General features: G+C 48.3%; 1 protein-coding gene across 1 annotated transcript in view; it reads left to right on the plus strand.

The window, feature by feature from the left end:
* Nucleotides 1-793: 793 nt before the first annotated feature.
* DIAPH1 (diaphanous related formin 1) overlaps nucleotides 794-12,836 on the plus strand; it is a 370,807-nt gene continuing 358,764 nt past the window's right edge. The window contains exon 1 of the mRNA XM_075344403.1: nucleotides 794-1,171. Coding sequence (XP_075200518.1) covers nucleotides 1,058-1,171 — 114 coding nt within the window. The 5' untranslated portion in view covers nucleotides 794-1,057. The remainder of the gene's footprint in view (nucleotides 1,172-12,836) is intronic.

Below are 12,836 nucleotides of genomic sequence, written 5' to 3' on the forward strand. Positions count from 1 at the left end.
CATGACACTCTGCTCCTGCTGTACTGCCAGTGGGACCAGAGTCTCATGCGAGCATCGCACTAGTGCCCCGTGTGCTAATGGTATGTATAGAATCAGTCTGATAGTGCCAGTATAGCAATGGCTTTGGGATATATACAAAAATTCTGGTGATTGGTTCCCTTTAAATAATTGTTCTGATTTTGATCCAGAAAAGTAGGACCATTTTTTCTCACTTGTTATCCGTGTGCTGTCAGTATGCAATCTGTTTTTTTTCTTCTTAGCAGCTATTAGTGATTTACAGAACCATTTACATTGTCCTGTGGTACGGAATGGCAATTTTTATTCAGGCTTTTTTTTTTAAGTAGACAAATGCCTAAAAAATGTAAATGTAGTGTGAACATGGCCTTATAATTTCAGCCAAAACCGAAAAAAAAACTGATAGAGAAAATGATGAAATGTAAGAAATTGATGCTCAACGTAAATAACTGGACCATAATAAGGAAAAGTAGAGCTGCAGTTAGCCCGTGCACCAGCAGATGGCGCTGTCGGTGCAGCTATAGCTCTCCAGCACACCCACTTGGCTCACTGTCACATGGTACATTCCAGCGTCCCCCTGAAATAAGACAAACGGCCGCATTTCACTTTCTTCCGTACAGGTCACTATTTTAATGAATGTTATGTGTAAAATTGTTGACTTTTATTGAATAAAACACCACCAATGAGCGGAATTCTGTCCAGCACCCCCACCTGCGATAGGGGTTGGTCTGGTCTGAACCCGGAAGTGCTGAGGAAGAAGTTATTTGAAAGTGGAGTTTTGCCCTTTCTTCCGCCCTCAAGTGTGAATGGATCGCCTGTTGCGCGCCTGCTCATGAATATGCAGAGTGTATGCTAATGAGGGCCGGTCAGCGTGTGCTGCAGGGGGAGGTGAGCGCTGGGAGGGCAGCGCCGAGCGCAGGACGTGCCGGGCCCGGAGTGTGAGCGGGGAGCCGGCCAACACTCGGCGGAAGCACGCGGGATTACTGCAGCCGGAGACCGGAGCACTCACTGCACAGGCCTCCCGGGAGAGTCAGCCGGCGGCATGGATCCTCCAGCCGGGGGCGGCGGGGGACCCCCTGCTCCCACCAAGAGCACCAAGGAAAAGAAGAAGGCGAAGAACCCGGAGGAGGGCGCCGCAGAAAAGTCCAAGAAATTCGTAAGTTTGCCTGAGACTTAGAGGCGCGCCCCCCTGATCTGGGGCAACTCTGACCTGAGAGATCGGGGGTCCTCCCGGCTGTGACTGTGGGCGGCAGGGGGCACCACTACTCTGCCACCTGGGGGACCTCTGCCCTGAGAGATCGGGGGTCCTCCAGGCTGTGACTGTGGGCGGCAGGGGGCACCACTACTCTGCCACCTGGGGGACCTCTGCCCTGAGAGATCGGGGGTCCTCCAGGCTGTGACTGTGGGCGGCAGGGGGCACCACTACTCTGCCACCTGGGGGACCTCTGCCCTGAGAGATCGGGGGTCCTCCAGGCTGTGACTGTGGGCGGCAGGGGGCACCACTACTCTGCCACCTGGGGGACCTCTGCCCTGAGAGATCGGGGGGTCCTCCCGGCTGTGACTGTGGGCGGCAGGGGGCACCACTACTCTGCCACCTGGGGGACCTCTGCCCTGAGAGATCGGGGGTCCTCCAGGCTGTGACTGTGGGCGGCAGGGGGCACCACTACTCTGCCACCTGGGGGACCTCTGCCCTGAGAGATCGGGGGTCCTCCAGGCTGTGACTGTGGGCGGCAGGGGGCACCACTACTCTGCCACCTGGGAGACCTCTGCCCTGAGAGATCGGGGGGTCCTCCCGGCTGTGACTGTGGGCGGCAGGGGGAACTGCTACTCTGCCACCTGGGGGACCTCTGCTAATAGTGATCGGGGGTCTTCCAGGCTGTGACTGCGGACAGCAGGGGGCACCCCTATTCTGCCACCTGGGGGACCTCTGCCCTGAGAGATCGGGGGTCCTCCCGGCTGTGACTGGGCAGCAGGGGGTACCACTACTCTGCCACCTGGGGGACCTCTGCCCTAAGAGATCGGGGGTCCTCCAGGCTGTGACTGGGCAGCAGGGGGCACCCCTATTCAGCCACCTGGGGGACCTCTGCCCTAAGAGATCGGGGGTCCTCCAGGCTGTGACTGGGCAGCAGGGGGCACCCCTATTCAGCCACCTGGGGGACCTCTGCCCTGAGAGATCAGGGGTCCTCCCGGCTGTGACTGGGCAGCAGGGGGTACCACTACTCTGCCACCTGGGGGACCTCTGCCCTAAGAGGTCGGGGGTCTTTCAGGTTGTGGCTGTGGACAGCAGGGGGAACTGCTACTCTGCCACCTGGGAGACCTCTGCACTGAGAGATCGGGGGTCTTCCAGGCTGTGACTGCTGGTGGCAGGGTGCACCACTAATTGTAATCTGCCACCTGGGGGACCTCTGTCCTGAGAGATCGGGGGTGGTCCTCCAGGCTGTGACTGCGGGTGGCAGGAGACGCCGCTAATTGTAACATGCCATGTCAGGACCTCTGCCCTTAGAGGTCGAGGGTTCTCGCGGCTGAGAATGTGGGCGGCAGGGGGCACCGCTGATTGTACTGTGCCACCTGGGGGACCTCTGTCCTGAGATGTTGAGGGTCCTCCAGGCTATAACTGTAGACAGTAGGCTACACTACTATGCCACCGAGCGGGGGAGGATCTCTGCCCTGAGATGTTGGGGGTCCTCCAGGCTATGACTGTTGGTGGCAGGGTGCACCGCTAATTGTACTGTGCCACCTGGAGGACCTCTTCCTCTAGAGGTTGGGGGTCCTCCCGGCTGTGACTATGGGCGACAGGTAGCACTGCTAATTGTACTGTGCCAGCTGCACGGCATCTCTGCCCTTAGAGATCGGGGGTCCTCCAGGCTATGACTGTGGGCGGCAGGGCTCACTGCTAATTGTACTGTGCCAGTCCTTTGCCCTTAAAGGTCTGGGGACCTTTCGGCTACGACTGTGGGCATCAGGGTGCACTGCTACATGGACTGTGCCACCTCAGGTGCCCACATCTTCTGCCTCCCCCATACCGGTCAGTGGTGTCATTTGTAACGTAAGTGACTTGTATGGAGGTATCGGTGGTGTCTGATCCTTCAGGGGCTCCGCTACAGGGGTAAATGAGGGTTCTCTGTAGCAGAGGGGACACAAACTGCTGACACATGTCACCAGCCTCAGTCTGTACAAAAACATCACCCCATGAAGATTGAAGCTCTCCGAATACCCCCTTTTATTGTCTCTTCCGTGCCCCCTTATACAGCAGCATTGCACTGAGTGCCCCTTGTAAAGTAATTCCCCTTTAGTGCCCCCTTTACAGGTAATAATTACCTCATTCACCAGTGTATTGTCCCATGTCCAGATAAAAAGTAGTGAGGTTTCCCGATTGCCACCTTAAGAAGTAATCATGGTCCTAAGGGAACTGTTCATAATGACCCCAGAAAGTAATTTTGCCCTCAAAGCTCCATTCACTGTAAGTGCCCCCCAAAAAGTACTAATGCCCCCAGGGGGCCTACTTATAAAATAACAGTAGTCGACCCACTGGTGAGTCCTGGTCGTCTTTTAGCGCTGTGGTGACATCTATGTCCCCTCTTTGTAGGCTGCTGGTATAAGTAACCCCATGGCTTAGAGGATGGAGCCTGGTGGAGCCGGCAGCCCAGGGCTCTCTGCGCCATTGGGTTTTACCTGTATGGATGTCCTCAGGACACCAATATAATTGGAAACGGGGCTCACAGCAGCAGGCGCAAAGTCGGGTGTTTGGCGACCCCTCTTCCGTAATAACCATTGAAAAGTGTTTTGGGGGAATGAGTGGTGGTATCTGTGATTGCTGTGGATGACTTCCACTTTTGGTAAATCTTGTCCTATTAGGGGCATCGTCCTGATCTATGGGCAGCTGAGATGCTTGGCGTCTATTTGTGGTTTCGTCCATGATTTTGTATGGGTTGAACTTTCATTCCTCTCATAGGACAGCACTGATCGGTGTCCTGAAGCTTTGGGGGCTTCTAGAACATGCAGCCGATGGCCTGAGACCCCCGTGCCAGTGATATGGGTCAATTGTAGTCAACTTGAGCAACTGATGAACAAAAAAAAGTATTGTCCAAAAGTTGCATCATGTGATCTACGGGTGCCGAGTGCGGTCTGTGATCACTCCACACTGACTGTACAATCCCCCTGCCCCAGGCATAGAGCGCACTCACCAGGGGCCATCACGCTGTCACACCCCTCACCTTAGGACAAGGTGTATACGGAGCGTAAGGCCACGTTAACTTTGAGTATTTGAGTTTTTTTTACCTCAGGATTTGTAGCCAAAACCAGTGGGACAATCAGAAGAAAATGTATAATAGACACACGGGCACCATGCCTGCTTTATCACCCCCTCCTGGTTTTGGATACAAATGCTGAGGTAAAAAAGTCACCAAATACTCGGTGTGCACGTGGCTGCTTCACTCTAAGGCTATGTTCACACACTGCGTTTTTTACCTGCGTTTTGGGTCCGTTTTTGCTGCAGAAATTTCTTGAGAAATTCTTGTAACCTTTCTGCAGACATTCCCCAGCAAAACCTATGGCAAAAAAAATGAGCTGTGCGCACACTGCGTTTTTTTCTTAAGAAAATTCTTTCAGTAGATTTTCTTAAGAAAAAGAATGAGCATGTCACTTCTTTTCTGCAGCTAACTGCGTTTTTTGCCATAGATAATTGGCACAATAACGCAGGGAGCAACCAGCGGTAAAAACGCACCGAAAACGCGGCAAAAACGCAGGTGCGTTTTTGGTGCGTTTTTTAACGCAGGTGCACTAATCCTTCACTCTTAAGAAATTTCTTAAAAATCATTTTTCTAGTGTGAACATAGCCTTAGGCTGCTTTCACACATTCGGTTTTTCCTGTGCGGCACAATCCGGCGCTTTGCAGAAAAAACGCAACTTTTTTTTTTTTTGCCGCCGGTTGCGTTTTTTTTGCATAGACTTACATTAGTGCCGTATTGTGCCGCATGGGCATGCGTTCCGTCCGTTTTTTGCCGTATGCGGTAGATTTAGCCGATGCGGCGGCCAGATGGAACGTTGCCTGGCATGTTTTTTGTCCGGCAAAAAAAAAACGCATCCGGCCGATGCGGCGCGATTTGCAATGCATGCCTATGGACGCCGCATGCGGCGTCCTGTGGCAAAAAACGCATCCGGCCGCCGCATGCCTTTTTTTTTTCCACTGCGCATGCTCAGTAGCCTGCTGCAAGCGTCAAAAACCGGATGGGCCGCATGTAAAAAACGTATGCAAAGGATGCGGTATTGTCGCCGCATCCGTTGCGTAGGTTTTAGAGCTGGATTGGCCGGCTCTGCTAAACCAGAGGTGTGAAAGCAGCCTAAGGCCAGAGTCACACTTGCAAGTGCCTCGTGTATAACTCACGCGAGTCTCTCATTGCATCACCTGTCATGGCCGCACACTCTCCGGACAGGAGCGTCTCAGCTGCATAGAGATACATGCAACCGACCCGCTCCTGTCAAGAGAGCATGATTCTGTGCCGGGTGATTCAATGAGAAACTCGCGTGAGATACATGTAAGGCACTCGCAAGTGTGACTCTGGCTTAAGAAGGAAGACGCCTCACAACTAACAATTTTATACATGATTCCTGTCACACTGTGGAGGTGTGTGTGTGGCTTACATAACCTGTACCGGTACGTCTGAGGCGTTACATTCTGCTATACAAGTGTTGCCTGTCTCTTCCTTGGAGCAGTGTGGTGTGAGGTCTCTTACTTTCGGAGGAGAGCTCCCTTGTAGACTTTTTTTTTTTTCCTGTATGTATGGAAACTTCAATACATAAATTGGATTTTTTTTTTTGAGAGAGAGAATCTGTAAACTGCCAAACGTTTGCTTCCATGGTCTGGCTGCACACACTGCCTCTGAATTTGGTGATGGACAGCTAGCGTTGCCTGCACTCACTGTCTGTTCCTGGACTGCGGCGTCTGTGCTCTCCTCTGTCACGCCTTCCCTGTACACTACCTCCGATTTGGCTAAAACAAAGTTTTTTGCACAATGGCGGAAGAGAGTTATGTAGTAAAAGTCTGATTAATGGCCAAGTCCCCCATGAGATTGTGCTTTGGGGGTGACTGCTTTTAAGGCCTCGTACACATTAGTTGTGAGGAGCTGCTGACTAGGTGATGTGTTTGGGGCTTCCGACTCGTCCCTGACAGATGATCTTGGGGAGTTGAAGGCTCGCTCATACTAGTGTATAAACTGGATGAGTGCAATGCGAGAAAAAAAGGCATAGCCTCAGACCCATGTTATTCAATAAGGCAGTGCAGATCGTCTGTATTTCTTTACATTTTTTTTTCTCAGTTGTATTTGGCCTGAGGAAAAAATGGCAGCATGCTGTGTGTGGCAGTGGCAGCGTAAGGCGAAGGACACACGGCGCGTAAAACGGCCTGAGTGTAATGCAATAAAAAAAATCACATTCCACTCGGACCAATGTTACTCTATGGGGTCGCTCCCATCTGCAATTATTTTCCCAACCGTAATCGGACCAAGAAAACAGTCACTGTGGGTGGAATCTGATCTGTATTCACTCGCATACAAGTCTATGGGTGCGAGAGAAACTTCGCACTGCGCTCAGATGACACCGGCGTGCAGTGCGATAATCGCATCAGCTGGTAATGGAGGAGATGGGAAGATTATTCCTTCCCTCTCCTCCACAGCTGTGCTCCAATCGCAGGATCACATCACAGTATAATGACACTCGGCCCACGCTGGCAGCAGAGCAGGAGCCGACGGTCATTAGAATATCGCATCCGATGCCATATGCTCGTGTGGCCTCAGCCTAAAATTGCCAACACTCAGCAATGCAAGTCCATGGGTTCGTGAACAAAAATGGACAACACATGGACCATCCTAATGGTGTCCGTTTTTACTGATAAATTACCATTCTGTACTCTGTAAGTGATTTGTAAAATATTAGCTGCTGACGAAAATAACGGATAGCATACTGACCGCACACGGATGACAAGTGAGAGCAAAAATATCGTCCTTTTTGGGATGAAAATTGGACTTTTTTTTTTTTTTACATTTTTTTTTCTTTTATTATAAATATTCTGTGAGCGTGCCCTAATAGTAATGTCTGATAAGTCATACACATGAACGCTCGACTCAGCAAAGAGCTCATGTGTAAGGCCGGAGTCACACTTGCAAGTGACTGGTATCGGCATCACCCTGCACGGCTGCGCACTTTCCTGACAGGAGCGGGTCGGCTGCATGTATTTCTGTGTAGCTGAGATGCTCCTGTCCGGAGAGCGGCAGGCCGCGCTGGGTGATTGCGATGCGAGACTGCGCGTGTGACTCTGACCTCAGGACAAGTCTGTAGAGCGGGTTGATTGCTCTGCCGACAGTTGACCTTGTGTATGGCCAGCTTAGAGATTGTACCAAGTTTAGATGTATTCCCAACCTTATGCACGGAATAAACTTTCCGACCACTAGGACCCCCACCGATCCCAAAATCAGGTTGATCATTTGCACCTCTGCTCCATTCTTCATGGGAGTCTCAGTCAAGCCGAAGGCCGCGTTCTCCGCCGCTCCCATTGACCACCACTCCATTCCATATGCAGACCCTTGTTTCTCCAGATTGCTGGGGGTCTGCTTGGTCATATTCCAGCAATCAAAAATATGCATTGTAGTGGATTACTTCCAAAATTGTTGCAAACCCTTTATTACTTCTTTTAGTAATGGGTGATTTAATTTGCACTTGGAGAACCTCCCCACGGCTCCTTCCAGATCATCAGGATCTGATGAGTGTCTTGGTGCAGTAACAATTCACATCCAATGCTTTTTATACTCTCATTTACATGCACCAGAAAAAAATTCCACAATGATTTTTGTCTGTGCTGTGGAAAAAACTCATTGCATGCTAGTCCTAATCTTGGGATAGCCCCCTACTATGGTACGTACTACCCTCCCACTATAGACTCACAATATACAAATGGTGAAGTGAACTCCAGTAGTTGTCCAGAGATTGGATGGGGCTGCAGGTAAGGCTGCTTTCACACATCCGGTTTGAGCCGTGCGGCTCAATCTGGCTGTGAAACCTATGCAACGGATGCGGCGAAAACACCGCATCCTTTGCATAAGTTTTTACATGCGGCCCGTCCGTTTTTTTCCGGTTGCGGCATGCTACTGAGCATGCGTAGTGGAAGAAACTGCATGCGGCGGCCGGATGCGTTTTTTTCCGCATCGCGCTGCATCCGGCGTCCATAGGCATGCATTGAAAAATGTGCCGCGGCGCGATGCGTTTTTTTTGCCGGAGCAAAAAAACGTTCCAGGCAACGTTCCATCCGGCCACGGCATCGGCTAAATCTGCCGCATGCGGCAAAAAGCGGACCGAACGCAAGCCCATGTGGCACAGTACGGCACTAATGTAAGTCTATGCAAAAAAAAACCGCAACCGGCGGCAAAAAAAAAACGGTTGCGGTTTTTCTGCAGAGTGCCGTATTGTACCGCACAGCAAAAACCGGATGTGTGAAAGTAGCCTAACATGCTTGTCTGCCATCCCATCCAATGCTCCCCGTTTTGGTAATCAATTGGGGTCTCCACAGTACAGCCCCCTTAATAGTTGCTATTCCTCCTGGATGCCACCTTTTAAGGATGCCGTACTCATGATCTGTATAAGCTGTATTATCGGGGGCCGAGGGGATGATGCATACCAGCCATTCAGACAGCACCAGAGACGATCCCCGCGCTGAGTGCTGCCCCCGGGGGCTCCCAGATGACATTACACTCTCGGCTTTAGTTTCCCGTTGCAGCCGATGTGACTACCCTCACTTTTATTACAGGAGGGACTGAGAGGAAAAAACTATTTGGGATAAATGCCAGTTGACATCACATTCCAAAAATAGACCCAGCGATGGCTGCAAGAGATGCCCAGTAATAAGTGGTTTGTGCTGGGGAACTGGTTCTTCTGGTTTCCCACACTTGATATATTTAAAGACTGGCTTGTCGTGAATGCAAAGTGCTGACTTCAAGGTCTCAGGGCTGTGGAAGTATCACGGAGTTCTCCGGACAGGCTGAGAAGGGTTTAGGCCACATATGTTCACATACTCAACATTAATATTGTAACACCAAGAGGGGAAAACGGTGGGATTCTAGAAATCACAGGATAATAATAGTAATAATAATATTTAATCATTTATATAGCACTGTTAATTCCACAGCGCTTTACATACATTGGCAACACTGTCCCCATTGGGGCTCACAATCTAAAGTCCCTATGAGTGTGTTTTTGGAGTGTGGGAGGAAACCCACGCAAACACAGGAGAACATACAAACTCCTTGCAGATGGTGTCCTTGCTGGGATTTGAACCCAGGACCCCAGCGCTGCAAGACTGCAGTGCTAACCACTGAGCCACCACAAGACTGCAGTGCTAACCACTGAGCCACCTTGCCGCTCTGGATGGATAGACATGGGAATAATATGCAGATGGTGAAAAAATTCAGACACCATTTTATAAGCTCTTGATTTATTGAGAATAAGCAACATGGGCAGAAATCCCTGCACTTACAGGCTTAGCTGCTATCATTGTGGTTATTAACCCCTTCATGACATTTGATGTACCTATACGTCATGATCTGATGGGGGTTCCCGAACGATGATGTATAGTTACGTCATGGTGGTCATACTGGCTCGAGAGTCACCAGGAGATCGGTGTAAGTGATAGCCGGGCTCCAGCTGTCATCTCCAAGGCCGATGCTCGCATTGCCACTGCTGTTTAACCCCTTTTAATGATGCAACCAATAGCAATCACAGCATTTAGGTTAGACCATGCCAGAAGCATCGTCTACAAGGCGTTCGGTCAGTGTAACACTGGTAGGTTTATAATGTATTGCAATATTAGTGCATTGTAATACATTAAACCAGCGATCTGACTAATAACAGTTAATGTCCCATATGGGAACTAAGTGTAAAAAAAAAAACAAATAAATAAATAAAATATATATATATATATATTATATGACAAATATCGTATTTTTCATTTTATAAGACGCACCCCAAATTTAGAAAGAGAAAAATGGTTTAAAAAAAAAAAAGCAAAGAAAAACCAGATCAAATTTGGATGTGTTTTATAATCCGGTTGTATCTTTTCAGGGGGGCGGCAGCGGTGGTAGAGCGAGGTAACAGGGAGGCAGGGGCGGGGGTGGAGTAGGTGCGGCAGGTGTTTCGGCTATGCTGCAGGCGCTATGAGGCAGGAGCCATCATCAGTGATTGCAGGCAATAAAATGTCAGTGGTGCGGGCTTAAGGGAAATGGCACCCGAAGTTGACGTGTGCGCAGATTGCGCTCTCTGTTTATTGAAGAGCCGAGATCTCCTCTGTGCATGCACCACCTCTGGGCGCCATTTTCCTTAAGTCCGCTGCTGGAAGATCAATGAGCTGGATCCAGCGCATGTGCAGATGAGCTCTTGGGGCGTCATTGAGCCGAGAGTTCAATCTGCGCTTGCGCCGACTCCAGGTGCCATTTCTTTGAAGCCCGCACCGCCGACATATTCTTTAATCACTGGGGATGGCTCCTGTGTCGCCAGGACATCGCAGCATCGCTCTTCTCCTACCACCTCTATCTAACCCCCCTCCTCCACCCAGTAAGCTACAACTGGATTATAAGACGCACCCCCCTCCCCATTTTCTTCCCAAATTTTTTGGAGGAAAAGTTCATCTTATACTCTGAAAAATAAGGTATGTATATTTATGTAATAACAAAAATAAAGTACACATTTGCTATCGCTGCGTCTGGAATGATCCAATCTATAAAACTGTCACGCTATTCAGCCACTTCAGTGAACATAGTAAAAAAAAAAAAAAAAGTGTCAAAAAACTATGCTTCATCATATCACCAAGAAAAAGTGGAATAAAATGTAAAGTCTCATGTAAATAAAAAATGTATTGGTGATGATTTCATCTTGTCCTTGAAAAAATAAGCCCCAGCTCAGAGGAAAAATAGAAAAGTGATCAGATCTTACAATAGAGAGATGCAAAAACAATTTTATCCTATAAAATTGTTTTCATTTGGTCAAAGCGCAAAAAAATAAAATACTGTAAATGTGGTATTGCTGTAATCATACTTGAAAAATTTAAGTTGTCTTTATTAACTTTACCACTCTGTGAATGGTGTTAAAAAAGAAAAACAAAAAGCCACTCCTAAATTGCTATTTCAAGTTCATTTAGCCTTCTAAAATTTGAAATAAAAAGCAGTAAAAAAGTTATGTACCTGAAAATGGTACCAATAAAAATGTGAACTCAGCCTGCAAAAAACAAGCCATATAGAAATGTTATAGGTCTCAAAATATGGCAATGGAAAAACCTTTTTTTGTGACAAAAGAATTTTTACTGTGAGATAGTAACGAAGTATAAAAACACATATTAATCTTGTATCGCTGGAATAATACTGACCCAAAGAATAAAGCAGTATAACCACTAATACAGCATGTTGAACGGCGTAAAAAATAAAAAGCAATTTGTGAACTGTTGATGATCTGTTTATTATTCCTCCCAAAGATCGGCTCACATTTATCCTGCGCTCTACGCTGGGCACTTATATCTGGGTTTTTGTGTAAATCTCTGAAATACGTGCTTCAGACAGAACCCCTGATTGAACATTTACTTTAATGGGGCAGATGGAGTCATCTTGGACTCGGGTCTAGCGGTGTCAGTCTTTTCAGTGGTGCATAAAAGCGCGGTCGACACAGTTTTGTGCACTTCTGAAAAGGACAATGCTCAACAGAGGTCAGACGGAGTCCAGAGTACTCTGCTGCCCTATTATAGTGAATGGATCCCTCTGGGGTGTCATCTACGGTAATTCGATCAATTCGAGTTTTAGGCCTTGCTCACCCGAGCATATAACATGGCTCAGTGGTATCTGATTATTTTTTTTTTTTTTTTTTTTTTTTATTGGATATCACTTGGACCAGTGTTATACTATGGGGCAGTGCAGGTCTGCAATATATATATATTTTTTTTTTTCCTCATGCCAATTTCGCTCGAGTAAACAATCACAGCATGCTGCAAGTGCCTCTGATATTCAGATGTCTATAGGTGCTTGTGAAACGTTGGACTGCACTTGGATGTCAGCAGAGTGCAGTCCGACTACCACAGACAATGGAGCTATTACGTTCTCCGACATCTCCACACCTGTACTCAGATTCTCTCATGCTAGAGAATCAGATCACACTAAGATGACACTTGGAGCATTCAGATCTGCCAGATTTTGATCAGAATGATAATCTCAATCTGACCGATTCTAATTCTACTTCCATGTGAACACAGCCGTAGATGGAAACCTCGATGTAAACGCTCAGCGTAGAGCACAGGATAAATGTGATCCAAAGTGTGAAAATGTAAAATCTGGGGCTAAAACAAAACATGTATTTTCTATTTGTTCCCCACCCATTGGTATGTAATTGTACCACACACCTGTAGCGTCAATATGCTCACTGCACCCCTAGGAGTGTCGTTTGTAAATTGGGAGAGTGGGGGGGATCTGCTGTTCTAGGACCTCAGGAGTTCATCAAATGTGACATGGCACCTCCAAACCATTCCAGCAAAATCTGCACTCCAATATGGCACTTCTTCCCTTTCTAGTTTTGCGCTCTGCATCAAAAGTAGTTTTCAACCACTTATGGGGTTATCTGCTTATTCAGGAGAAATTGCACATCAAATTGTATGGACCACTTTCTCTTGTTACCCTTGAGAAAATGGCCAATGACTTAAAAAATGTGCTTAATGGGAGACCAGTCTGGAGACCCTGGTAGCATGTTTAGGCTATGTAGGCCACTCGCGATAGCATGTCTTCTGCCGTATTAATGTTGAAAAA

Source organism: Anomaloglossus baeobatrachus, chromosome 4 (assembly GCF_048569485.1).
Source record: "Anomaloglossus baeobatrachus isolate aAnoBae1 chromosome 4, aAnoBae1.hap1, whole genome shotgun sequence".
NCBI classification, from domain to species: domain Eukaryota; kingdom Metazoa; phylum Chordata; class Amphibia; order Anura; family Aromobatidae; genus Anomaloglossus; species Anomaloglossus baeobatrachus.